General features: G+C 36.2%; 1 protein-coding gene across 1 annotated transcript in view; it reads left to right on the top strand.

The window, feature by feature from the left end:
* Otogl (otogelin like) overlaps window positions 1-24,293 on the top strand; it is a 136,541-nt gene extending 112,248 nt beyond the window's left edge. The window contains exons 42-58 of the mRNA XM_051172978.1: window positions 1,486-1,675; window positions 5,486-5,700; window positions 7,553-7,694; window positions 8,610-8,795; window positions 9,725-9,937; window positions 10,329-10,433; window positions 10,677-10,784; window positions 11,946-12,047; window positions 12,363-12,467; window positions 12,552-12,592; window positions 15,065-15,128; window positions 16,376-16,554; window positions 17,090-17,194; window positions 18,420-18,539; window positions 19,662-19,707; window positions 23,371-23,450; window positions 24,080-24,293. Of these exons, the coding sequence (XP_051028935.1) occupies window positions 1,486-1,675; window positions 5,486-5,700; window positions 7,553-7,694; window positions 8,610-8,795; window positions 9,725-9,937; window positions 10,329-10,433; window positions 10,677-10,784; window positions 11,946-12,047; window positions 12,363-12,467; window positions 12,552-12,592; window positions 15,065-15,128; window positions 16,376-16,554; window positions 17,090-17,194; window positions 18,420-18,539; window positions 19,662-19,707; window positions 23,371-23,450; window positions 24,080-24,280 (2,202 nt within the window). The 3' untranslated portion in view covers window positions 24,281-24,293. The remainder of the gene's footprint in view (window positions 1-1,485; window positions 1,676-5,485; window positions 5,701-7,552; window positions 7,695-8,609; window positions 8,796-9,724; window positions 9,938-10,328; window positions 10,434-10,676; window positions 10,785-11,945; window positions 12,048-12,362; window positions 12,468-12,551; window positions 12,593-15,064; window positions 15,129-16,375; window positions 16,555-17,089; window positions 17,195-18,419; window positions 18,540-19,661; window positions 19,708-23,370; window positions 23,451-24,079) is intronic.
* The last annotated feature ends 240 nt before the right edge of the window (window positions 24,294-24,533 follow it).

Here is a 24,533-nt window from a genome sequence, read left to right as displayed (position 1 = left end):
AAAAGGACATGCCTGGGAATCGCACCAGGAGCAGGGCAGGCTGGACGGCTTGTCTGGAAGTGCTGATACCACTGTATTTTAACGAATAAGTAGTAACTAAACCAGAAAGACAGCATATTTACATTGATTGTAATGACCTAAATGTGAGCAACAAAGTTATAAAAATGCTAGAAAGGAATTGAATGAAAAACTTCTAATCCTGAGGAATCTGTTTAACATGTGGGGCTGAGTTGTCAGTTGGATGCATCATTCAGATCTAAATAGATCATTCTAAAGAATAAGAAGAAAATATACAGAGGTTTTGCTTCACAAGAATGGTACAGTGTCTTACTTTTTAGACTTAATTACTCCATCACCGCAGTTCCATGATTCTAGAATGTAATTAATATTAAAATGAATGTAAACTACAATAGCAAAAGGGTTTAAATAAGTAAAACCTAAAATATGCAAGTGTGATAATCTTTAAAGGGTGACATTTGCATATTTTAATTTTTATTGAAATTGAGAAAGTACATAATAAGTGATATCACATATTGTCAGTGCTATTATTTTGAGAGTTTGGATAGAGTTTTCTTTTTTTCTTTTTTTAACCTCATTTGAGCATATTGCTGGCCAATTGATGGTCATTTGTTTAACTAATAACCAGCTATTAAAAATTTATTCTTAGAGGTGATACAATTTTTATCTTAATCTCAATTAACCTGTAGTTGTGTGGATTTTGTATTACATGTCTATTGGTGGGAATTAGAAGGGTGCAGGATAAAATCACTATTAATATATCTGAGAAATGCAGAAGGGAAATGGCACACTCACAGACAGGGTCAAACAGGCTCATCTGGAGGAGGTGAGTACCGAAGTCTTAAAGAAGTGAGAAGGCAGCAGAGAGTGCAGGAGGCTGCAGGAGTAGGATGCAAAGATGATGAACCAGAAGACTGGTGAGATGTAACCACAAAAATTGCTATTACTTAGGCTCACAGTTCTATATCATTGTAATGACCTTAAAGTATGATCTACTTGGCCTGCCTGCGTCAACAGTATCAAGTGGACATGCTGAAGATTACAGCCAGAATCTAAACAAAGCCACAGAAGTAGAGTCATTGGACTTGTGCGTCTTTGCTAGATTTGAGAAATGATTCTTCTGCACATTTACTCTTGAATTCTTATTTAGAAGAAAAAGAATCTCTACCTTAAATTAGCACTAGTAAATAATTGTCTAATCACTCTATGTCGAGGGGCTCAGGCAAAAGTAAATATGTGAAACAAATTTACTTTACAAGAAAAATGAAATACAAAAAGATAAAACTGAACATATCAAGGAATAGCAAATAGTCAACAAGAGAGATGAGAAGTACCCAGAAGGTGTGAGATGACAGAGAAGTAAAATTTTACATACTAACCTCTTCTACACACAATATATGTAAGCTTAATTTTAACTTCTATATCTCAAAAAGTAGTCTCCTAAGGGCTGTATGTATGTCATTCTAGGTAGACGTGGATTCTATTGTTGTGCCATTGCCATTTTCAAGTCAAGAGCTGTTCATAGAAGACTCTGGAACAATGTATGTGATTACTACTCCTGCTGGGTTAGTCGTAAAGTGGGCTCACCTTACAGGAATCATAGACATTCACTTCGGCCCCCAGTTTAACTTGTCATCTTACACAGAAGGGCTTTGTGGTGAGCACTGATTTTGAAATATCTCATTTTAAAAAAAAAATGTGTTTTCCTTCTAACAATTGCTTTGGACCATAATAGATCACATTCCAGATTGAGATATATTCATTTTTTATTTTACATATGAATATTTTATAAAGCAATGACTTTCAACAAAAACTAATGAAGTAGGAAATAGTATGTCAAGTTAGATATTCTATTTCAATGCATATCTGCTGTGGTTCTTACTATACTATGTATTTGTACTAATTCATCTTTATTGATGATTCATAAGTTGTTAGGTATATTTTAATTCACTTAATTTTAGCCTGCATTAATACATTGATATGATTACCTTAATTTATGTGATAAAAATAAGATACCCAAAGTTTTTGTGTAGCAAAATACATAAAAGATTTTTATATATTTGTTTCTTTCTTAGACTTTTATGTCTGAAATCTGGGTAAAATATAAGCCATTAGAAGATTTTGCTTTCCTGAATATTTATGCTAGTTTTATTATGAACTGTATAGTTTATGTTTACTATTATGCAAAGGCTTAGTATAATATTTAACACAACCATACAAAAGTCAACACACACACATAAGGCAAAGTAGACATATCTGTAATTACTTTTTTGTTGTTAATGTATTTATTTTTTCAGTTTTCATATTCTTTTCAATATATTTTATTAATTTATTCATATTACATCTCAATTGTTATGCCATCCCTTGTATCCTCCCATTCCTCCCTCCTTCCCATTTTCTTCTTACTACCCTCCCCTATGACCATGACTAAGGGGGGACCTCCTCCCCCTGTATATGATCATATGTCTGCAATTATATAACAAAAATTTAAACAGCTACTAGATCTGCTGTCATTTGGAAAGTTCAGTATAATGGCCTGTCACAGTGATGTGATATAAAACACAACATTGCATTTTTTGAACTGCCTACACATTAATATTTTGCTAAATATGATTTATATATTTGACTAGTGAGAATATGTAAAATATAGCACAAACTTTTATGATGACTTAATTTTATCATTATGGAAACAGTTATTTTTGAGTATAAATAAGAATTCAACAGTTAAGGAATAATAAAACCAACTTTGGGAATTTCTTTCCTTAGAATTTACCTCTTCTGTTATCACTAACCAGGAAACTGGGACAGAGGGGAGGACATCCTATTGGGACTCTAGATGAGAGAAGCATGGGAGAATGGCAAAGTTGAAGGATCCACAGGATCCTAGAAACCTACAAGAAGAAAATTATGATAGGCAGATTTGGGCTCAGGGGTCCCGCTCAAACTATGGCATCAGCCAAGGACAATACAGGCCATAAACTTCAAACCCCTACCCAGATCTAGCCAATGGACAGAACATTCTCCACAGTTGAGTGGAGAGTGGGGTCTGATTTTCACACATACTCTGGTGCCTCATATTTGACCACTTCCCCTGAATGGGGAGACCTGGTGGCACTCAGAGGAAGGATAGCAGGTTACCAAGAAGAGACTTGATACCCTATGAGCATATACAGGGTGAGGAGGTCCCCCTCAGTCACAGTCATAGGTGAGGGGAGTAAGGGGAAAATGTGAGGGAGAGAGGAATGGGAGGATACAAGGGAGAGGATAACCATTGGGATGTAATATGAATAAACTAATAAAATAAAATAAAATAAAAAGAAAAAAATCCTAAACTAAAAAACAAAAACAAAAAAAACAAAACAAAACAAAAAAAGAATTTACCTCTTCTATGTGGATTGGTTTCTATTTGATATACATGACATTTTACTCTTGTGAAGCCAGTGCTTTGGCTGACTAGATTCTGAGAACGTAGTATAGGGAAGGGACTACAAATACCTTTGTGCTAGTCACAGACCAGTTCCTAACTGCATGACCTCTACAGTGGGAGATATCTAGTTAATTAAAGTGATGCCTACGTTCATCAGGAATGCTAGTCTGAGTGCCAACGGAAAAGACCAGTGAAAGAGAACGAGGCCTAAACTGAGAGGATACCAGATAGGCAGCCATTATTGGTACCCAATTCTTTATAGTATTGTGAACCCATTGCACGGTGGCAGGAATGAAAACATTTTTGAAATGTATTTGAAGCCAAGCACATATTTACAACTATCTCTGACTATAAAAGCTTAGACATAATGAAAGACCAGAGGCTGCTTTGGTGTATGAAGCCAGCGACAACCTTTCTTCATGCTGATAGTCCTGTTGTGAAGTTATAATTTGGAACTTAAAGAAAAAATTTTAATTCACATATTTTATGGCATAAAGTTCTGAGAAGTAAGAAAAAAAAAATGACAGGTTAATGTAGGGTGGGATTTGAGTAAGTTTAGATCAGAGCCCTGGGGGCATTTCTCTGTAATATGCTTGGCTGTACACTCCATGGATGAAGAATAAACTAATGTGTCTGGACTTCCTTGAGGACTCTCAAGGCTATAGCATGGAATTAGTCAGAATTCATTGAAGAAATGTTATCCCTAACCACCAATCCTAGTTCAAATACTGACAGTAATATACTAATATTGAATAAATCTTGGCTCCTCCAGTGATTGCCATCAGCTGCCTGCTTATATCTGGATTATCCATACATATTATACCAACCTCTAAATGTTGTTTTTATTTCCTCAGATGAGGGGGTGAGATGTGATCTATTCCCAAGCCTTTATACCTCATTCTGAACTCTCACTGGCTGGTTCAGCTCAGGTTTTCTGCTTTAAACTTCTCTCCAAGATGGCTGATTCAAACTGGCTTCTCTGCTTCTGGTTGAATCGATCTGCCTGGCCTCAAAAATAAGAATATTCTGGCAATGTGTTTTAATCTTCTGGCTCCTTCTCATTCTCTGGCTCCTTCTGTCTTCACCTCTGTCTTAACCTGTCTCTGTAAAATAGCCCTAGTAAGAGACTCTCTCTCTCTCTCTCTCTCTCTCTCTCTCTCTCTCTCTCTCTGCACTGCTCTTAAGTAACCTCTCTTTCCTGTCCTGTTCTCATTGAGAGTTGGGTGTATCCTATCTCTGACTCATTCTGTCAAATCTTTCTTTGATTGTTCACTTTGGTCCTCAATTAGACATCAGTTTCAAACATGGGCACTTCCTTCTATAAACTAACCTTGCCTTCATTGTTTGGGGTTCAAGGCATGTACTAAGGTCTTGTCTGTATTCCAGCCAGATCTTACTGTAATCTGGAATGTGTCTGTATTGCAGATGGATGTTTGTATTTGTCTTCCTTTGTTTTTTCTATTTAGTGTAGGACCCAAGACTAGGGAAAAGTGCCTCCCATTTTTAGTATGGATTTTCCCACTTCAATAAACCCAGCCCATGTATTCCCTCAAGACATGCACCATTGTTAGATAATTTTTCAAAGGTGTGTCCATAGGTTGTTTAATAGATAATTTTCCATCCTGTTAAATGAACAGTTAGCATTAACAATTCACAGCCATGACTTATGGAGCAGTAATAAATACTGAAAGGAAAAGTTTACTATGTTTAGATAAAATTGTCCTTCGAGGATAGAAGACTGTATTTCATTCAACAAATATTAGCTTTCCTAGGAAGTATATAATTTCATTTTAGTTTAGGGACTGTAGGAGCAGAATCTTCATATACATGTTTTCCTCTAAAATACATATTTTATTAAAAAATAGACATTTAATTTTAAAAGTTCTATCAATGCCAGAATGAGAGAATACACAGATACAGCTGTTTATAATTCCCTTCAAATCAATTATTCCTTCTTTTAAAACAAAATATTAAGTCAATTGAGTTGAGTTGCCTGTATTTGGTGATAGCGAATTTTTCTTCTATGTAAAATCTTTTAAGGAATTTGCAATGATGATCCAGATGATGATCTCAGGATGCAGAATGGCACCATTATTACCAACATGGAAGACATAGAATTATTTATTGGAAGCTGGGAAATTGAGAAGTCACTGGAAGTGACCATGAGAAGACCTGTGAGGAATTGTACTGAGCACGATTGCAGCCATTGCATCGAGTTATTGAACAGAGACACGTTCATTCTGTGCCATAACAAAGTACGTAAAAGGCAGCCAGAAACAAGAGCAATTGCAATAGGGGTTCTGAGAGAAAAAGAATCAATAAACTCCCATTTGTGCCATCCTGTTCTACTCACAATAACTGCTCTCCCGGTTTTCTGTCAGTATGTTTGAAGTTCAGTGGTTCTTACACTGTATAAACTTATGGAGATAGGAAGGATAATTATGTGTTGTTGTTGCAATTTTTGTTAGAATTGTATAACTTTTAAGGAAATAGAATTCCCCCCCATGAACAAATGCCTTTAGCAGAAAGAGATCAATGGTGCTTGATAACAATGTGTAGAAGTTAAGACAGTGAAGGTTTAATCAATTCCTATGATGCTACCCTCTGGTGTGTATATGCCTGTAACACATCCATCACTTAGTCAATTTAATTGATCTTTGTGTTCCCTTGTTTTCTTAGTTTAATTGACTTTCCCTCCCCCCACTCTCTTGCTTTCTCAGTTTAAGTGATTAGTAAATATTTTAAGAGATCTGTGTCAATAAAAAAAGATTTCTTGTTAAATAAAAAGGAGGAAGCAGTACAGAGTTTTATAAGTCATTTAGCTTATTTAGTGACTCTAGTGTATAACAGGTACTCTGCCACAATCCAGAGATCAACAAACAGGGTCCTTCTTATTTATGTCTTCAAGAAATCTAAAAGGAGGGGAAATCTGTGAACAGATATTTATAATACAAAACACAGGGTGAAAGCGGGAAGGAGGAAGGAACAGGAGGATACAAGTGATGGCATAACAATTTAGTTGTACTCTAAATAAATTAATTAAATATAAAAAAGAAAGTAAAAAAAAAAAAAGACATGGAGATACATATGAAGCCAGCTTTGAAAAAGCTTTGGGAAATTTATATATCCGTGTTGTCTAGAAACCAGAAAAGAAGGGGGGAGGGGTGGGAGAGAAAGATCTAGACACAGAATGTAATGTGTATAATAGAATATTTGTTTTTTCTTTTTTAATCAATTTATTCAGATTACATCTAAATTGTTATCCCATGAATGCATCCTCCCATTCCTCCCTCCCTCCCGCTTTCACCTTATTCCCCTCCCCTAGGTCTATGCTGAGGGGGCCCTCCTCCCCCACTATATGGTCATAGGCTATCAAGTCTCATCTTGGTAGCCTGCTTATTCTTTCTTTGAGTGCCTGTTTATTCTTTTACAAAAGCCCATGAGAAGAGAATGCTGGGGTAGTTTGATGCATAGCATACAGGTGAAGGAAGATGTAGGAAGACAAGTGAGGAAGTTGTAGTTAGGAGGAAGGTCACTGTGGATGACTAGACAGAGAAGTGTAGATGCTCTGTTCGTCTGGACCATGAGGAGCACCCTGAGACATGCACAAAGGGATCAAAGTGATGAGGAAAAAGTAGTCATTCTAAAGGTCAATTTCCTTTGAAATTTAGATGAAAGTAAACTATAAATGCTTAAATATTTTAAATGCATGCACATAAAAATAAGACACACATGCACTCTGTTATTATTCAAATAAAATTTAAAGCATCATCAATTCGTTTTCTTTTTAAAAGTTTATTTTGTTGTAGCAAAAAAAGTACCTTTTGAAAAATTGAAATTTAAGAGGAACTTTAATGACATTAATTTACTACTCTGATTATTTGAACTTTTATGAAGGAGGATCTCACTATGTGTCCCTGGTTAACTTGACTTGCTGTGTAGACAAGGCTGGCCTCAAACTTGCGCCAATCTTCCTGCCTCTGCACCCCATGTCCTGGCAACCAAAAGCATGCTCTACCTGGTTTTTCAAATGGTTTGAGAGTGAGCTCAGTGCTTTTGAGAAATATAAAACGACACAATTTATTATATAGCAAAATGCATCTCTAGGTTTCACCACGGGACTTTTGCGAAAAGATGTGGATCAATTACACCTACTTCTGGAATTATGAATGTGATGCAATTTCTGCATATGTGGCTCTGTGCAACAAGTTTGACATCTGCATTCAGTGGCGGACACCTGACTATTGCCGTGAGTGTACGCCAGTGCAATGATGACTTGTTATCATCACGGCACGCTCTCCTCTCTACAATCTTTTCTTCATTTCATTTTCAGTCAATCTAAAGTGAGTGGAAAAGGGAAAAACTAATGGCCACAGTGTAAGTGCTTACTGAAAGCAAGCTTCAGAAATAGTGAAGAATTTAGCTCTGTGTGGCCTCTTGCTGTGTCACCAGAGGGAATTCCACTCCTAGTTCATCATGAATGTCTTCCATCTCCAGTTTCACTAGACACTGTGAGATTGTCCCCCATCAAGATCGTACCAATTTATGCCTCTTCCCCCAAGTTGAGTATGCATTTGTGAACAGCATGAGTCTTTTTTTTTTTTTTAAGAAGAGTGGAAATCAACAAAAATTTTCTAAAACCTCATTTAGAAACTACTCAGCACTTCTTTTGGCAGTAAATGATTAGCCCTCTATAGGCAGTGCTGTTCTTGTCTTGTGATTTGGTTTAATGGGTGTTTCTGTGTTTGTTCTGTGCAGAAATTGTAACTCCTCTGGTTGCATGGAGCAGGAACTTTGTGAAAGAGACTTGCACTGGATATTTTATATATATATATATGTGTGTGTGTGTGTGTGTGTGTGTGTGTGTGTGTGTGTGTGTGTGATAGGAATTAAATAAACACTTTCAACTGAAACATTGACTACAATCTAGACAGTTGAAGAATGCCTTCAAATTCTAAAGCTAGCTTCCTTTGTGGTTGGTTAGTAAATGAAAAATAGTCCTTAAGGAAACCAAAACATGCAAAATTTGTCTCCGTAACCCAGAATGATCTCTCTCTCTCTCTCTCTCTCTCTCTCTCTCTCTCTCTCTCTCTCTCAGGCAGTCAGGCAGAATTCACATGTATTACATTGGCTATTAGCAAATTCTGTCCTTTATTGTTTACAGCTCTGAGTTGCCCAGAAGGAAAGGAGTATCAGCCCTGTGTGAGACCATGTGAAGCGAGAACGTGTCTCAATAAGTGGTTCTATGGACACTCCTCATGTCTGAATTTAAGAGAAGACTGTGTTTGTAAAAATGGGACCATTCTTCACCGACCAGATAAAGCCTCATGCATCCCAGAGCAAGAATGCGGTAAGGACTACACTATAAAATAACCGTACAGTGATACAGCCACCGCATACACAAAATATCTTCTAGATATTGGAAATATATGCTGTGGGAAATTGATCAAAGATGATACAGGTATTGGGAAGGAGATGAGTTTTTAATTTGCTTTTAATATTGCTCCAGTTGGAGATAAAATTAGATCTTTGGTGATGATGGTCTTTAATCTTTACTTATGCATGTAACTAGGAAAGAACAAGATAAATAAAGAATTAAAAGTATTTGTGGGGTCAATTTAAATTCTAATTAACTTTGTATAGGGGTTCACTTTTATCTCTGTAAGATGGAGGAATGAATGGTACTTAGTCCCTAAGGTTGGAACAAGGAGACATAAAATCTTTTTAAAAACATTTTATGCATTCACTGTTTTGTGAAAATAAGAATGCAGGAAATAGTAGGTAGCATTATGATATAGGGAAAAACACTTAAGTACTATATGCTCACATTCAAATTATTTCTGGCATGTTATCCTCATGGTTGTGGCAGATTAAAAAAGAACAGAATTCTAAGAGTTGCAATACAGCACTCTATCAGTCAAATGGGTCTTAATTATAGCAAGAAAAAAAAGAAGAGTATTTTGCCATTAATTAAATGGAAGGAGGGGCAGAAAAAAATATAAGGATAATTTCAGAAACAGGTTTGTGACTGCCAGTAAGGGAAGTGCCCATAGAAGGTTGTAAAAATAATAGTATTTTCTGTGGACTTTATATTAATGTTGGTTAAAGAAAACTGCAATTCTCTAGCTGAAGAAAGAAGAGAGGAATTTGAGAAAGTATAGATTCATGACTTGCTGTTATATCAGTGGATCAAGTTATGACCCAAAGTTAAAAAAACATATGGCTTGGCTTGCTTTAGCACACGGTTGTAAATGAAATAACATCGTTGATCCTTTAAAGTATGCACTGACAGTGAAGACCAACCCCGAAGTGCTGGGGAGGTTTGGAATGGTGGAGTTTATGAATGTGCCCTCTACGAATGTTTGGAAGATGGAAGCATTATTCCTATAGAGCCTGTCTGTGAAGAGGAGCCCTCGCCTATTTGTGAACGAGAAGCAGAAGTTGTCATGGGCATTGTTGATGAGTTGACCTGTTGTTCTAAGGAAGTTTGTGGTATGTATCTAACCTGGAGCCCTGTAGACATGCAAGATACTCAGTCGGAAAAACACACAGGGAAACGATGAAGTACATCCATAAATGTCCTTTTCTCAAGACAAGTGATATAGTTTCATAAAAGAAAACATGCCATAATATTAATAATATTCAGCAACTTATGGCAACAGGCAGGACTCTATGTCTCTGCCTCATGACAATGAGGGATGCAAGAAAATGCCAGAGAACCCCTAGAGCTGGGGCTATCTCACACACAGCCCAGTTTTGGGCTTGATGGTCTCTATCGTAGAGGGGAAATGTGTGTGGCAGAGCCACTTCACCACTCTGAGCTGGCAGCGGAAGACCCCAGTTGCACTCACTACTGCTGTAACACTGTGCTGCGTATTCCTAGGCTGTGACATGACTTTGTGTGACAGGACCATTCCAGCATGCACGAGTAGCCAGAAGTTGATTGTTGGCTACAGCGCTCTTTCTTGCTGTCCACAGTATGAATGTGGTAAGTTCATCCACTAAGGGGAGTAAAGCTCACTGTACATTCTGAATAGTTGGTTAGACTCTCATCCTCTAGATCTCTGCGGATGGAACTTACAATAAAAGATTTTGAAGTTTCGATTTCCCAAAAATGCGTTTATATTGATTGTTACTCAGTTCAAATAGTAAAAAAAATGGTATCGTCTTATTTTAATTCATTTTACTGCCTCACTCTTACAAGTTTTCAAACATTTTTGTGATTCTGCAGAATGTGATATGTGGAGATGTCCCAATATTTCAACACCAGATTGCAGAGAGGACCAGTTTGTGCTTCAAGTTCGACAAGGAGAACCTTGCTGTTTCTACCCATCCTGTGGTGGGTGCTCTAGAGATAGTTTGCAGTGAGAAGAGAAAGGACGTGGGGAACCTCCATTTGTTGTGAATTTCATGGGACTTTTGGCAAGCAGTTTTATGTTCTATTGTAGGAATGAAACGGAATGACAAGGGTAAAAATCAGTGCACATTGTAAATAACGCTCAGTAATATTACAGGCAGTACTTGCTCCATCAGCAAAACTATGAGTACCTGTGCAAAAATGATCAAAATAATGGAATTTAATGAGGCAAATATCTACCCTTTAAAAAGAAAACTTAGTACGGGCTTTTCTAGAAGACCCAACTAGAATAACACACTGTACTGAGGTATACAAAACCAAATTCAAACTTAACTTCTACATATCACCTGTGAACTGTGATTGATGCTACAAAGCATAGGAGTATCAAAAGATATCTCGGAAGTAGCCAGCACAAAAGTTTCCTGTTTGGTGAACTAGAGAGTAAATAATAATAAAAAAACCCTCTTCCTCTCCACCCCTAATTCAAGTGAATTATCATACCAGAAAACAGAAGACATCTCCCAGAAATCCCTTAAGTTTCCTTGAATTTAAGTGGCTAGACTAAGATCAAGCAAGGATTTGGGGCCAAGTACAAAAGCTCAGTCAAGAGGCAGAAGATGATTCTATCTGCTTTCTGCTCTAGCATGCCTCCATTTCTCATTCTGATTCAACAGACATAAGTTTTACCACAAGATAGCTGGCCACAATGAGGCCCCTTTATTAACAGTCTTTGTAAGAACTATATGGATGAGTCATTTGCCAGACTCACTCAGAAAAATTTCAGATCTGTGAGGCATGACTGGATAAGTTTCTACTACACTGTTCAACTGTAAATGATACTATTCAATGGATTAAAAAAAAAAGACAATTAGAGTAAATTAAGCAATGGTATTTTGCTTTCAGTAAGAGTAAATTATTCTGAAGATAATGCCTTATATTTCTGATAGATGTCATCTTTTGCATTGTATTTAGAAAGCATAAAGTTGCATATTTAGGCTATTAAGAGCTATGCATTATTTTCCTACAGCCCAATTAAACATGTTATACTTTATTTTGACTTGGTTTATAATTTGAACTAACCATTGATTTTATTTTAGTGTGGTGTGACTTTGCTTTTTGTTTGTTTGTTTGTTTAACCTCCAGTTTGTAAAACGTGCACTGAACTGACTCCACAATGTACTGATGGGGAATTCCTCACAGTGGATCTAAACACTACACATTTATGTTGTCCTCAGTACTACTGTGGTAAGCCCATTTTAACTCACTTAAAACATTTAGGTATGAAAAGTGCAAAAAGAGTTGGATGTTTAAGAAGTCCAGTGTATCTTAGTGGCACTGTTAACTCGGACCTCCTTGTCAGGGGTTTTCCCTGCATGAGCTGGCGTAAATAGCTCAGTTACTATGGTTAAATAGGCATCCATGCTGTCCTCAGGAGCACATTGCAGATGGAAAGTAGAAGAGGCAACTGCTGGCATGTAGAAACCCTGGCAATCACAGCTAACTAAGGAGGACATGCAAGGCCATGAGGTTCATCGCTACCCATTTTATTTTTCTTTCTAGTTTGTGAGCCAAACCTTTGTCCTCCGCCATTACTCAACTGTGCAAAAGATATGAATTTGGTGAAAGAAAATGTATCTGGACAATGTTGCCCAAACTGGCATTGTGGTAACTCATTTCATATCTTAGAGGTTTGAATTAATGTATTTATTTATTTTGAATCAAGTAAACATGTAGATTTTTGCCTTCCAGAGTGCAACTGTGAAAATCTTGTCATGCCAACTTGTGAAGTGGTAAGAATGTATATATTTTATTGCCTTACTGTGTTGTTCAAATTGATATCTCTCCCTTTATCGGCCTCATTTCTGAATTATACAAAGTTAATAGAATTGTCCTTGTCATGTTTTGTTTACATAGACTAAAATAATAATTTTACATGATAGTTAACTCTTTATATTTTATTTAACAAAGCGGCCCTACATGGTGTTGCCTATCTTTAATTCTAGTCCTTGTGAGGCAGAGGCAGGTGGATTTTTAGCTCATTTCACAAATAAGGAAGTTGATGCCTGCAGGGATAAATGACTGACTGAGGTCAGGAATCAAAAGGTGCATGGGGGTGAGAATGTGGGTGTACTGACTACTTATCCTGTACTTTGGTAGCCAGAAGAGTACTCATATTAGATCGGGGGGAATTCAAATCAAGATTAACATTATTCAGAGCTTCTCTAGTAGCCTAGAAGATACTTCATCACCGTTTGCTTTCTGTTTAGTGTAAATCAATATTGCAATGAGAAGGACATCATGTTCAATTTGAAAAAAACAGGGTTATAACACATATTGAAAGGGTAGGCGATGTAAGGACCACCATACACTGACTGTGGTGATGTGAATTGGTACACACACTTCAATAATGGTTCACTAGGTTGGACAGAGCAGCCACCTGGTCCAACAACTCACCCACAAGAAAGAAAATTAATACCACACAGAAACTTGTTTTTTTTTTCATATCATAATAGCCAAAGAATAAACACACCCCAAGATGATAGGGTTTTCTGCTAATCTTAAAGGACAGTGATGCTTATGCAACAGAACACCATGTTACTGCATTTAAATTAAGGATTTGTAAGTAATATATATCTTGTTGTTGGAATTGGGTACTTACAAGATAAAACTACAAATAGATTTGTGGATATGATCTTAAAAGACATAGAGAAATAAAGGAATCTTATAAAACTATGAGGAAACACTGTACATAATTATGCCTTTGATTATTAAAAGTGAAAACCTGTGGTAAGGTACAGAAACATCAGGCAGAACCCTTATTTCGACTTTAGAATACCATTTTCTGGAGGGGGGAATAATTTTTTTATTTTTTTCATGGGGAGAATTTGATTAACTGTTTTTTAAATTTTCCACTTTTAATAATTCTTTGGAATTGCCTTTAGATTAAAGTCATAAAACAACAATTGAATTAGCACTTATGAAACTACTATTTATAAAGCACCATAAAATGTAACATATTAGCTTGTAGAAAAAAGTAACTAAGATAGTTTTGTGAATTTTTCAGGATAAATTATTTCTATGAATAATCAAATTCATTTTTATTAATATATGTTATGAAAATTGAAGGCACTGTAGAAAAAGACATGCTTACAAGAAAAATATTTATAAATTTAATCCTGGTCCTGTGATTGCTTAGAGGATGCTAACTCATTTCTAACAGTGTGAGCTGTGAGTCTGTCATGATAAAAAAAAATTAGGAATAGTTCCATGTTACACAGTGCTCTTAGGGTCACACCTCAATCCTGACCTTTTTATATACACTTCTTTATTTTTTTCAGTGTGAAGTGGCCAGCAGTATCATATTGTTTATTTATAGATGAAGGAAATAAGACACACATTGGTTAAACAATGTGCACTAGTTTGTATAGTAAATAGTGAACCAAGTTCTGCAGGTTGCAGTCTTGCTCCTCTGTTGACTATGAGACACTGTCCTAGAGTCGCTGTTATCTGTATCCCATGACTGCCTTGCTGGGCTGCAGTCCTCACTACTCTGAACTGCTTCTAAAGAGCAGACGGGTACATCTCCAGGGCCGCAAGCTTCTTTTCCTTCAAATTGCTCTCTGCTGGAACCTAAGAATCAAACAAATACAGGACTGTAGAGTTAGGAAAAACTGTCAATAAGATCATTACATGACCTTCAGCTATTTAATAGATAGGGAAATTGAACTACAAAAAGGTAGAATGGTCTGTGCTGGGAAGATGGCTCAGTGGGTAAGTTCACCTCACAAGTGTAAGGACCAGAGCTAGGAAACATAGTACCCATTTAAGTGCCAGGCAGGTACCTCACCTGAATACAAGAAGCAGAGATAGAACATTCCCAGGGAAAGATACCTACCTGGACTAGCTGGCTTGATAAGCTCTGAGGAGAAGTGAGACACCTTGCCTCAGTGAATAAGGGGGAGAGTGATCAAGGGAGACACCTGTGGTCCTCTGGTTCCAACTTGCATGCACATTCCAATCCATACACACAAGACGTATATGCACCCACCCACACAAACATGTATACACGCCTACCCCCGTACAGTCACTGAGTAATCAACAATTATATTTCTTATTGTAATTTTTCCTGAATGTTTGTCAAACAAGCCCACTCAATAGCAAGTTTATTAAGTATCTCATAAGTGTCTACCTTGGTACAATTATTTATAATATGTATTTTCAAAATGATTATGGTGAATCACATGATAATTTCTTTCTAAAAGGGAGAATTTGCTGCAATAGATAAAAACTTTCAGAGTGACTGTGGATGTGACCAGTATCTTTGTGGTAAATGTTTTTTAATATTTTAAATATTTAAATAATAAATGTATATTATTGGTATCTGTTGTTTAGCACTTATATATTTTGAAATATTTTCTTTTTTTTAGAATTTATTTTTTTAATTTTTTATTATTAATTTATTCTTGTTACATCTCAATGGTTATCCCATCCCTTGTGTCCTCCCATTCTTCCCTCCCTCCCCTTTTCCCCTTATTCCCCTCCCCTATGACTGTTCCTGAGGGGGATTATCTCCCCCTGTATATGCTCATAGAGTATCAAGTCTCTTTCCAGTAACCTGCTGTTTCTTTTTAAAAAATATATTTATTTTGAAATATTTTCTTTGAGAAATATGGCATTCATATGAAGTCAATTGCTAATATTCTAATACACAACCATTGTTTTTCCTTCATAATATCTCAAAATGTTCTGAGAAATTTGATAATAAGAGAAAACTTATTATTTTTACCACAGACTTTTTAAGAGGACATTGGAATTCTTTTTCTATGTCACCTTAAAATGTAGTATCTAAACTTCTGGACATATTTTTGTTCATTGTCTTATGATCAGCATTAGCATTTCAAGGCATACTAGATTTCATACTAAGTATTAATGGAATCATAGAATGCAGAATATTTCTCTAATGGCTGAACATGCTTCAAATTTTTGTATGAGCAAAGAAAGGCAGAACCTCAGAGTTAGAGGCAAGGAAAGTTTCTGGGTTATATCAAGCCCTCTCCCAGCCTGCTTTAATATGCCATCATTCAGATACCATGGGACATTATCCTAGTAGCACTAAAATGGAATCATTTCTATTAACATAAAAATCATTAAAGTCATGAAATGCAACAGAATCCCACCATGAAGGGTACTTATTATTATTGAGTTAGACTTTGAAATTGTCTAGATTCACAATTGACAGTGGTCATGATCTGTGTCTGGGGAAGGGACAGCAATACCTTGCTCATCCTTGAGACCTCATACTTCTGGAAGTTGCTGTAAAATATATCTTTTGGAACATGTTAATATAAGTGATTTTTAAGATTAATTTTTATTACACATTAAGGGATAGCTATGCCATTGATATTGGTAAATGAATTCTTGTGTTGATAAAAATATATAATATCCTACTTGATTTTGAAAATTTGGCCCATCACAGTGAAAATGTGGTCATAAACATAAGTTCTATTGATTGGATAAATACAAAAGGCAATATTGTGGTTTTTTTATTGACTTCTTCTTTTTTTTTTTAATAGAAAAGGATGAGGTGTGTGTGTTTCAGGAAGTATTAGTATTGAGTCCTGGCCAATCTCTGATAAAGGATTTGGAAGGGGACTTTTGTTACACAGTAGAATGTCTGGAAGAGAAAGATAACCATACAGGCTTTCATACTTTGAATGTTACAATGGTGAATTGTTCAAAAGACTGTGATGTTGTAAGTATTGTGGTAAATTGCTCTGGTGACCCTGTGAGTTAAATTTTTCCTGCTAGAGAATTTGAACTTGTGTATATTTCATGAGTTATACTTAAATAGCTCCTCAACACTCTATTATTTTACGAGATGTGTATTTAATGCAGATTTTCACTTTACTATGAATGACCTTGAGTTTCCAGAGTGGCCACCCACAGCTTTCTTGTTTGGTTGACCTAAGATTGTGGCACCTGATGGATGAATGTTGTCAGGTAGACGCAGAGGTCAACATCTACTTCATCTCTCAGCTGGCTATATAAAGCCAATTATTGTTTGAAGCTTTTCACATTCAACTTTAGGAATGCTTAAAATTTGAGAGAGAGAGCGAGAGAGAGAGAGAGAGAGAGAGAGAGAGAGAGAGAGAGAGAGAGAGAGAGAGAGAGAGAGAGAGAGAGAGAGAGAGATAGACTTAGTTCTATTTGGAAGCACCTTCAGAACTAACTCATTAAAATGCTTGTATTGATATATGGCTAATACTATGCCTGATCATTATGTGCAGCACCAGACATACATTCCATCTTCCAGTGATTATGATTGCTGTGGAACCTGTAAAAATATATCATGCAAGTTTCATATGGAAAATGGAACATCAGTTGTCTATGAGGTATGTATTCTTATTTCCTGAATATGTTCTATGAAGAGTAACCCTTCTATGGCACTTTCTTAGGATGATTCTCTTGAATTGCATTAAAAACATCATCTGCATACATTGCACACCTATACACAGTGTATCTTTCCTCACACATTAATATATTTTGCTCTATTTTAATGTTTTTGGTATTTTTTTGTAAAATAATTTGTTTAAAATTGATTCCTAAGGTAATTTTAACATAGACTTTCACATTTTTCCAGATATAATTTGCAGGAAAAACTGGTATCTAATGACTACTGAGGATAGTAAAACTTAGTATTTTTATGAAGCCATTGATTTTTTATAATTTTTGATCTATTAAATATCACTATTTTCTAATATATTTATTATTATTATCATCATAATCATTATTATCATTATCATTATTAGTTTTTGAGAAAGAGATTCTCTGTGTAACAGCCCTGGCTGTCCTGGAATTTTCTTTGTACACAAGACTGCCCTTGAACTCACAGAGATCTCCTTGCCTCGGCCTCTGGAGTGTTGGGATTAAAGGTGTGCACCACCATGTCTGGCTGAAGAGTATGGTTTTTAACCTCTGAATTTACAGATTATTTTTGATTGTGGTTCTTAAGTGATCTGAGGCTATTCATAAACCATGATAGGACCTAGAGCAGTGGTTCTCACCCTTCCTAATGCTGCAACCCTTTAATACAGTTTCCCATGTTGTGGTCACCCCCACAACCATAAAATTATTTCTTTGCTACTTCATAACTATAATTTTGCTACTGTTATCAATCAAAATGTAAATATGTGATATGCAACCTTAAATAGGTCATGATCCACATGTTGAGAACACTGACCTAGGGCAAAGTGATTAGGTTTATCTAAATTTTTACTGGTCTACAAGGAATCTTCAAGAAAGAGTTTGACTGTACTTTTCTATTATAGCCAAAACCCTGCAAACATTATTATGCAACGCCTCAGTTTCATTATGAAACCAAACACATACAAATATGTAGTGTGTGTGTGTTTGCGTGTGTGTGTGTTTGCGTGTGTGTGTGTGCGTGTGTGTTATAATTTCGAGATACAATTGGGACATTTTCAGATGGAATGTTAATGTTCCAAGAAGCTCTCTATCTTGTATTGAATTTGATTAAATAAAGCTTTAATTAATTAAGGGTTCTAAGAAGTGTTACAGATCTTAACATGCATAGCAATAACTCTTTTTTGTTCATAGGAGGGGAGTACCTGGCACTATAACTGCACCACGTATGAATGTGTTAAGACTGATGAGGAAGCCATGATTCTCAACTACAGCATGGTTTGCCCTCCTTTTAACGAGACTGAATGCAAACTGGTTCGTATTTTGTTATATGTAAGGAAATCCCTCGTTAGCTGTGATTTAGGAATTCCATATTAGTATGGTTTCCAAGGTCCTACAGACACTGTGGCTCATTTACTATGGTGGATGGTTTCTCTCTTTACATAGATAAAATCTGTTATATTTCTTTAATTTGCTATTTTGAGTTCAAATTTGACTCTCTTAGAATGGATAATTTTTTGCCTCTAGGTTTTTATGTGTATTATCAAGGATAATTGAAGAATCCTTTGATCAGCAAACTCAGGCTTCCTTTTAATATAGATAAATGTGCTACTTAATTGAGTTTTGCCTTCTTTCTTTTCTTAGACAAAACATATAGCTTTATCATGTCATTAATGCATCTGGAATCTAGTGACATTTACCTTGCTTCTCTGATTCAGGCCACTGGAGAACTTGGTGTTTTTTTTTGTTTGTAAGATTCTATAGTCTTGCTCCATTTTACCCTCTATTTTCTCAGAGAAAAATCTATTGGGAGAGATTTTTTAAGTGTTATGAATTTTATTTTAAAACAAACTCTTTCTAGTGTCAGTTATTTTGACAGTAAGTCATTAATGATTAATGGGATTTATTCAGTTGTATAGAAAAATAGCACAGCCTCACTGATTTTTTTCTTTGTAGTTAAAACCTTTAATTGTGATGGTTAACAAGCTATCACATGTACTAAAGTTATATTTAAGTTCTGGAAAATGGGGTTTGTTTGAAAAATAAAATATTAATTAAAGACAAAATGTGCCTTCTTAACATTTGTGATATTTAGAAATTTAATTCAACTAATTAGTATAGTTTATATTATTTTTGGAGTTGAAAATTAATGAAGGATAGTTGGGATAGCTTTTATTATTTTATCGTGTTAAAACATAGCACTGTGAAGGCATTCCTTAAGTACTTTTGTGCCTTTTTGTATTAAGGCAGAGACAATGCAGTTTTTAACAAAATATTTTGTTCCTTAAAAATTCTTATTAGGAATCATTAACTTTTAATTATTTTTCTATAAAGGCTTTGTGTCGCTGATAAAATATTGTGAGAGCTGACTTTCAGTTCCAAGAGAAAATCTGATAAACGCTGTATCTCTTAACCTTTACCTTTTTCTCTTCCTAGAACGAAGGGATTGTAAAGCTTTATAATGAAGGCTGCTGCAAGATCTGTAAGTGAGGATATAGTCCATTCAGCGATAGATTCGCTTCTGTGGCTCAGACGGCTGTTGTGTTCTCATAGCAGTCTATTTCTAGGTTGTACTTTGTAAAGTCTGTCATTTAAATGCTTCTGTGATGTGCGGTTGATAGTGCTGTAACCCAACCTTTGTATTATGTGATGTACATAAACGCTTTTACTATTACATTCATTCATTCATTCATTCATTCATTCATGTATTCACTTTACATCCCGATTCAGCCTCCTCCCTCTTCTTCTCCCAGTTCCACACTCCCACCTTCTTCTCTGTTTCCCCCGTTTCCCTTCTCCTCAGAAAAGGGGCGGGCCTACCACCAACTCAACTCAGCACATCAAGTTGCGTCAGGACTAAGTGCATCCTCGACCACTGAGGCCAGACAAGGCATCCTAGCTAGATGTAAATGATCCAAAAGGAGGCAACAGAATCTATGTCAGAGACAGCCCCACTCCACCTGCTAGGGGACCCCCATGAAGACTAAGCTGCCCTTCAGTTACACACATGTCGGGGGCCTAGGTCCAGTCCGTGCATGCTATTTAGTTTGTGGTTCAGTCTCTTTAAGCCCCCACGTGCCTAGGTTAGTTGTCTCTTTTGGGCCTTTTGTGGAGTTCTTGTTCACTCTGAGTCCTTCTATCCTTCCTCGTAGTCTTCCACAAGATTTCCTGAGTTTGCCTACGTTTAGCTATGGGTCTCAGCATCTTTTTTGATCCTGCTGGTGGGTGAAGCTGCTCAGAGGACAGTTATGCTAAGTGCTAATGTGCAAGCATAGCAGAGCATAATTAATAGTGTCAGGGGTTGGCTCTCTCCCATGGCGTGGGTATCAGGTTGGGCCAGTCATGGGCTGGTCCTTCCCTCAATCTCTGGTCCATCTTTATCCTTGCATATCTTGTAGGCAGGTAAATTTAGTACGGAAGGTTTTATGGGTGGGATGGTGTCCCCCTTCCTCCACTGGAAGTCCTGCCTGGCTAGGACTTCAGTCTCCATTTTCCCCAGTGCTAGGGTTCTCAGCTAGAGTCACCTCCATATCTTCCCAGGAGCCTACCCTGTGTTGGTCTTCAGCTTGTCCCAGAGATGCTTGTTCCCTCATCTCCCCTCCTTTCTCTCAGTCCTCTCACCTAGACCCCTGTTCTCTTCACATCTGATCCCACCCTGTTTTCCTTCCCCCATCCAGTTCCCTCTCTGTCCACTTCAGTGTCTAGTCTATTTCCCTTTCTGAGTAGGATTCAAGGATCCTACCTTGGGCCCTCCATGACACACAAACACTTTTTTTTTTTTAAAGATAAATTTCTTTATTGTGACATTTTGTAAAATTCATAGCCTATGATTTTCTTCAAAATCAAGATACTTTTATGTGTATAGCTGTTTTACCTGCATGATGTCTGTGCGTCATATGCATGCAGTCACTGCAGAGGCAAGAAGAAGGTATCAGATCCCCTGGAACAGGAGTTACAGAAGGTTGTGAGCCACATGTGGGCGCTGGGAATCAAACCCAAAGTCCTTTAGAAGAGCAGACAACCATCTTAAAATTTTAACCCCTCTCCAGCCTGTAGCCTAGGATAGAGGCTTGAATTGGTTTGAATTTCACAGTCACTATTTGCTTGTACTATGCTCAGCTATACAAACTTAAGTATATTATGTTAACAATGGCACTGAGATGGTGATCTGGACATTCAGGTGTGTATGGTGTCTTCAGACAATTTGTACAAATCTCTGAGTCCGTACTTCTGAGACATGCCGATAGTGAATTACATTTAAATCCTATATTTAGAAATGTTTACAGTAATTAGTTAAGTACATGTAATGTATTTTATATTTGTTTTAATTACAAGTTTATCTTGTGGCAACTTTGAATTGAACTAGATCAAAAATTGAAATAGAGAGCTATTTATGCAACAAACAATTTTTACTTTTTAAATATGACCTTATATGAATACAAAAGTATGAGCTTTAAGAGAAATTACACAGGCAGCAATTTAAAATTTATGTAGAGATGCTTTGGAAAAGATTATAGGATAATTTGGGTTAATAATGCTATCTTAGAGGGATGAATTGTTAGATATAAGCTGAAGCATTTCTAAAATATGATTTCTGAGTATCCCGAAGGACTAAATCCTATGAATGTATAAAGATGGATTATTCATTTTGCACAAAAGTCCATTTCAATAAATTCTGGAATTATTTTCAGCTCAAAGAGCTTAAGCAAAATGTCCAGGTCATATTTCTTGTGATTGGTGGTGATGGGCTAAGATTTAGTTCCACTGTATATGAGCCCAAAGTTAAGTCATATATAAGCCCTGTGCCCCCTCCCTCCCCCCAAAAGTTCAGTATTTTACAACTTAAGTGTGTTACTTTCTTTCTATGTCTACTATAACACAAAATCTAACAAAGCAGGTGGCTTAAATATCAGAAATGTATTGTTTCATAGATCTGGAGTTCCCAAACTTAGATGTTGACAAGCTGCTTTCTATATAGTTCCTTGCCTTACAGATGACCGTCTTCATGATTGTCTCATGTTTCTCTCCATCTCTCTCTCTCTCTCTCTCTCTCTCTCTCTCTCTCTCTCTCTCTCTCTCTCTCTCTCTCTCTGTGTGTGTGTGTGTGTGTGTGTGTGTGTGTTGCGTTTGCGTTTCTCTAGATTTCCACCTCCCTTATTTTAATGTCAGTCATGTTATGTTATAACCTACATGCCTATCTCATTCTCATCTGACTGTCTCTTTATGTAAAGACCTGTGGCCAAATAAAAATCACATTCTGTAACTCCATTGAACATAGGAAGATTTGAGGGGACCCAATTCAACTGACAAGAATTATACTAACTGGGCCTTGGGAATAGAGTAACATACATTTTAGTTACTAGAATCTGATGAAACAACCAATACATTTTTTTTCTGTTAATTGAAAATAAGCATTGTTTCATTCAGTATTCTGTGAGTCACATATGAACTAGTGTGTATTTATTACCATATCAGGAATACCAGAATTAAAATTAGCTGTAGAATATAAAGAGGCTTACCTTTATATATTCTTATTTCTTATTCCTTTGACAGTTTTTAAAATTTTCTATATACGAATCATTTTTATATATTACATATTTACACATAATAACAGTTAAATCTAAAAATTCATTATTCCATATGTATTACATTTTTTACTAATGGTAATAATTATTATGTTAGGATAACAGGTAAAAAATACAAAAATTATTACTCTAGAAGATAGAAGTTATATGGAAGGAGAAAATAGATATTGTACATACAGCAGCTAAGATCAGAGTTTGAAAAAAAATTGATACTGACTATATGTTTTAAATAACTACATCAATTTCCCAATCTAATTATATTCATGTTTTAAATTAATGAAGTATCTTCCATGGAACTTTAATACCAATTTATTATTATTTTAGTCTTGCGTAGGTGTGTGTGTCTACGTGTGAGTGTGTCCTGTAAGTGCGGGGCATAGAGGGGCCAGATGTGTCAGATTTCCTGCAACTGGGGTTACAGAGGGTTGTGAACCATGTGACAGGGATGCTGGGAGCTCAGTGTATCTGGAATAGTAGCAAGGGCTCTCAACCACTTAACCATCTCTCCACCCCTTACATGGGATTTTTGATGAACACATACATTTTCTTTTCCTTTTAAGGCAAACGAGAAGAAAGAATATGCCAGAAACTGATCATTAAATCCATCATAAAGAAACAGGACTGTGTAAGCCAGAGCTCTGTAAGTAGAAAATAACACTGGTTACATGAAAAGTGTGTGTGTTTCTGGAAATCTGTGTATCACTGAGAAGGGAAACTGGAAAACTAGACAAGACGATGGTGACATAAAGCATTTACCTTTGTGAGTGTCCCTATACTTTAATATTAAAATTATAAATTGTTCTTAGCATACATAACCAGTTGTTCCCAATGATAATAGAAATCTAGAGAGATAGAAGTACAATTTACATACATTTACTACTTTTAATTAGGGAATATAGTTCCAGTTATTACTTTACTCCTTTTAGTATGGCCTACTTAATTCTATGCTGAATGTGCAACAAAACACGACAACAGTGACAATAGGACTATTGGGCTAGGACTAAGTTATTCCATTTATTCAGTCATGCTTGGACAAGTCATTCTTTGAATTATGTAAGCATTGCTGTATTCAATATGACCATATCACAACCCTTTGGTGTATGTATGAGTCATCTTATAATGTACTATTTCCACAATTTTTTAAATATACAGAAGATTGGAGAATGAGACGATATATTTAAGAAAAGGTCTTACTGACTCCCTGGAGAAATCAAATAATCAGTGTTGGCCGAATGTTCAGATTTCTTTCTTCATTAATTGTGCTTGCAGATCAGTGTTGCATCATGTGATGGAAAGTGCCCATCAGCTACAATATACAACATCAATGTTGAGAGTCACCTGAGGTTCTGCAAGTGCTGTCGTGAGAATGGAGTGCGAAACCTGACAGTGCCTCTGTACTGCTCAGGAAATGGCACTGAAGTTATGTACACCCTCCAGGAACCAATCGACTGCACATGCCAGTGGAATTAAGCTCTTGCATTAACATAACATAACATAACATAACATAACATAACATAACATAACATAACAGTGTCATGTTAGGCAACATTAGCTTTTATCATGAATATTAAGGCATATGGCAGACTTACACTGTATAGCAATAATGTATTCTTAAAACTATTGAGTTTTGACAACATAAAAGTGAGTACAAGATGTGTACAGTTTTAATGGAAAAATTACATTTGTCGTTTTATTTTAGTGAATAAAATTATTCCAAATCGTT

This window comes from Acomys russatus, chromosome 31, assembly GCF_903995435.1.
Source record: "Acomys russatus chromosome 31, mAcoRus1.1, whole genome shotgun sequence".
NCBI classification, from domain to species: domain Eukaryota; kingdom Metazoa; phylum Chordata; class Mammalia; order Rodentia; family Muridae; genus Acomys; species Acomys russatus.
The sequence above is the reverse complement of the archived record's forward strand: the minus strand, read 5'-3'. Positions and strand labels throughout refer to the sequence as shown.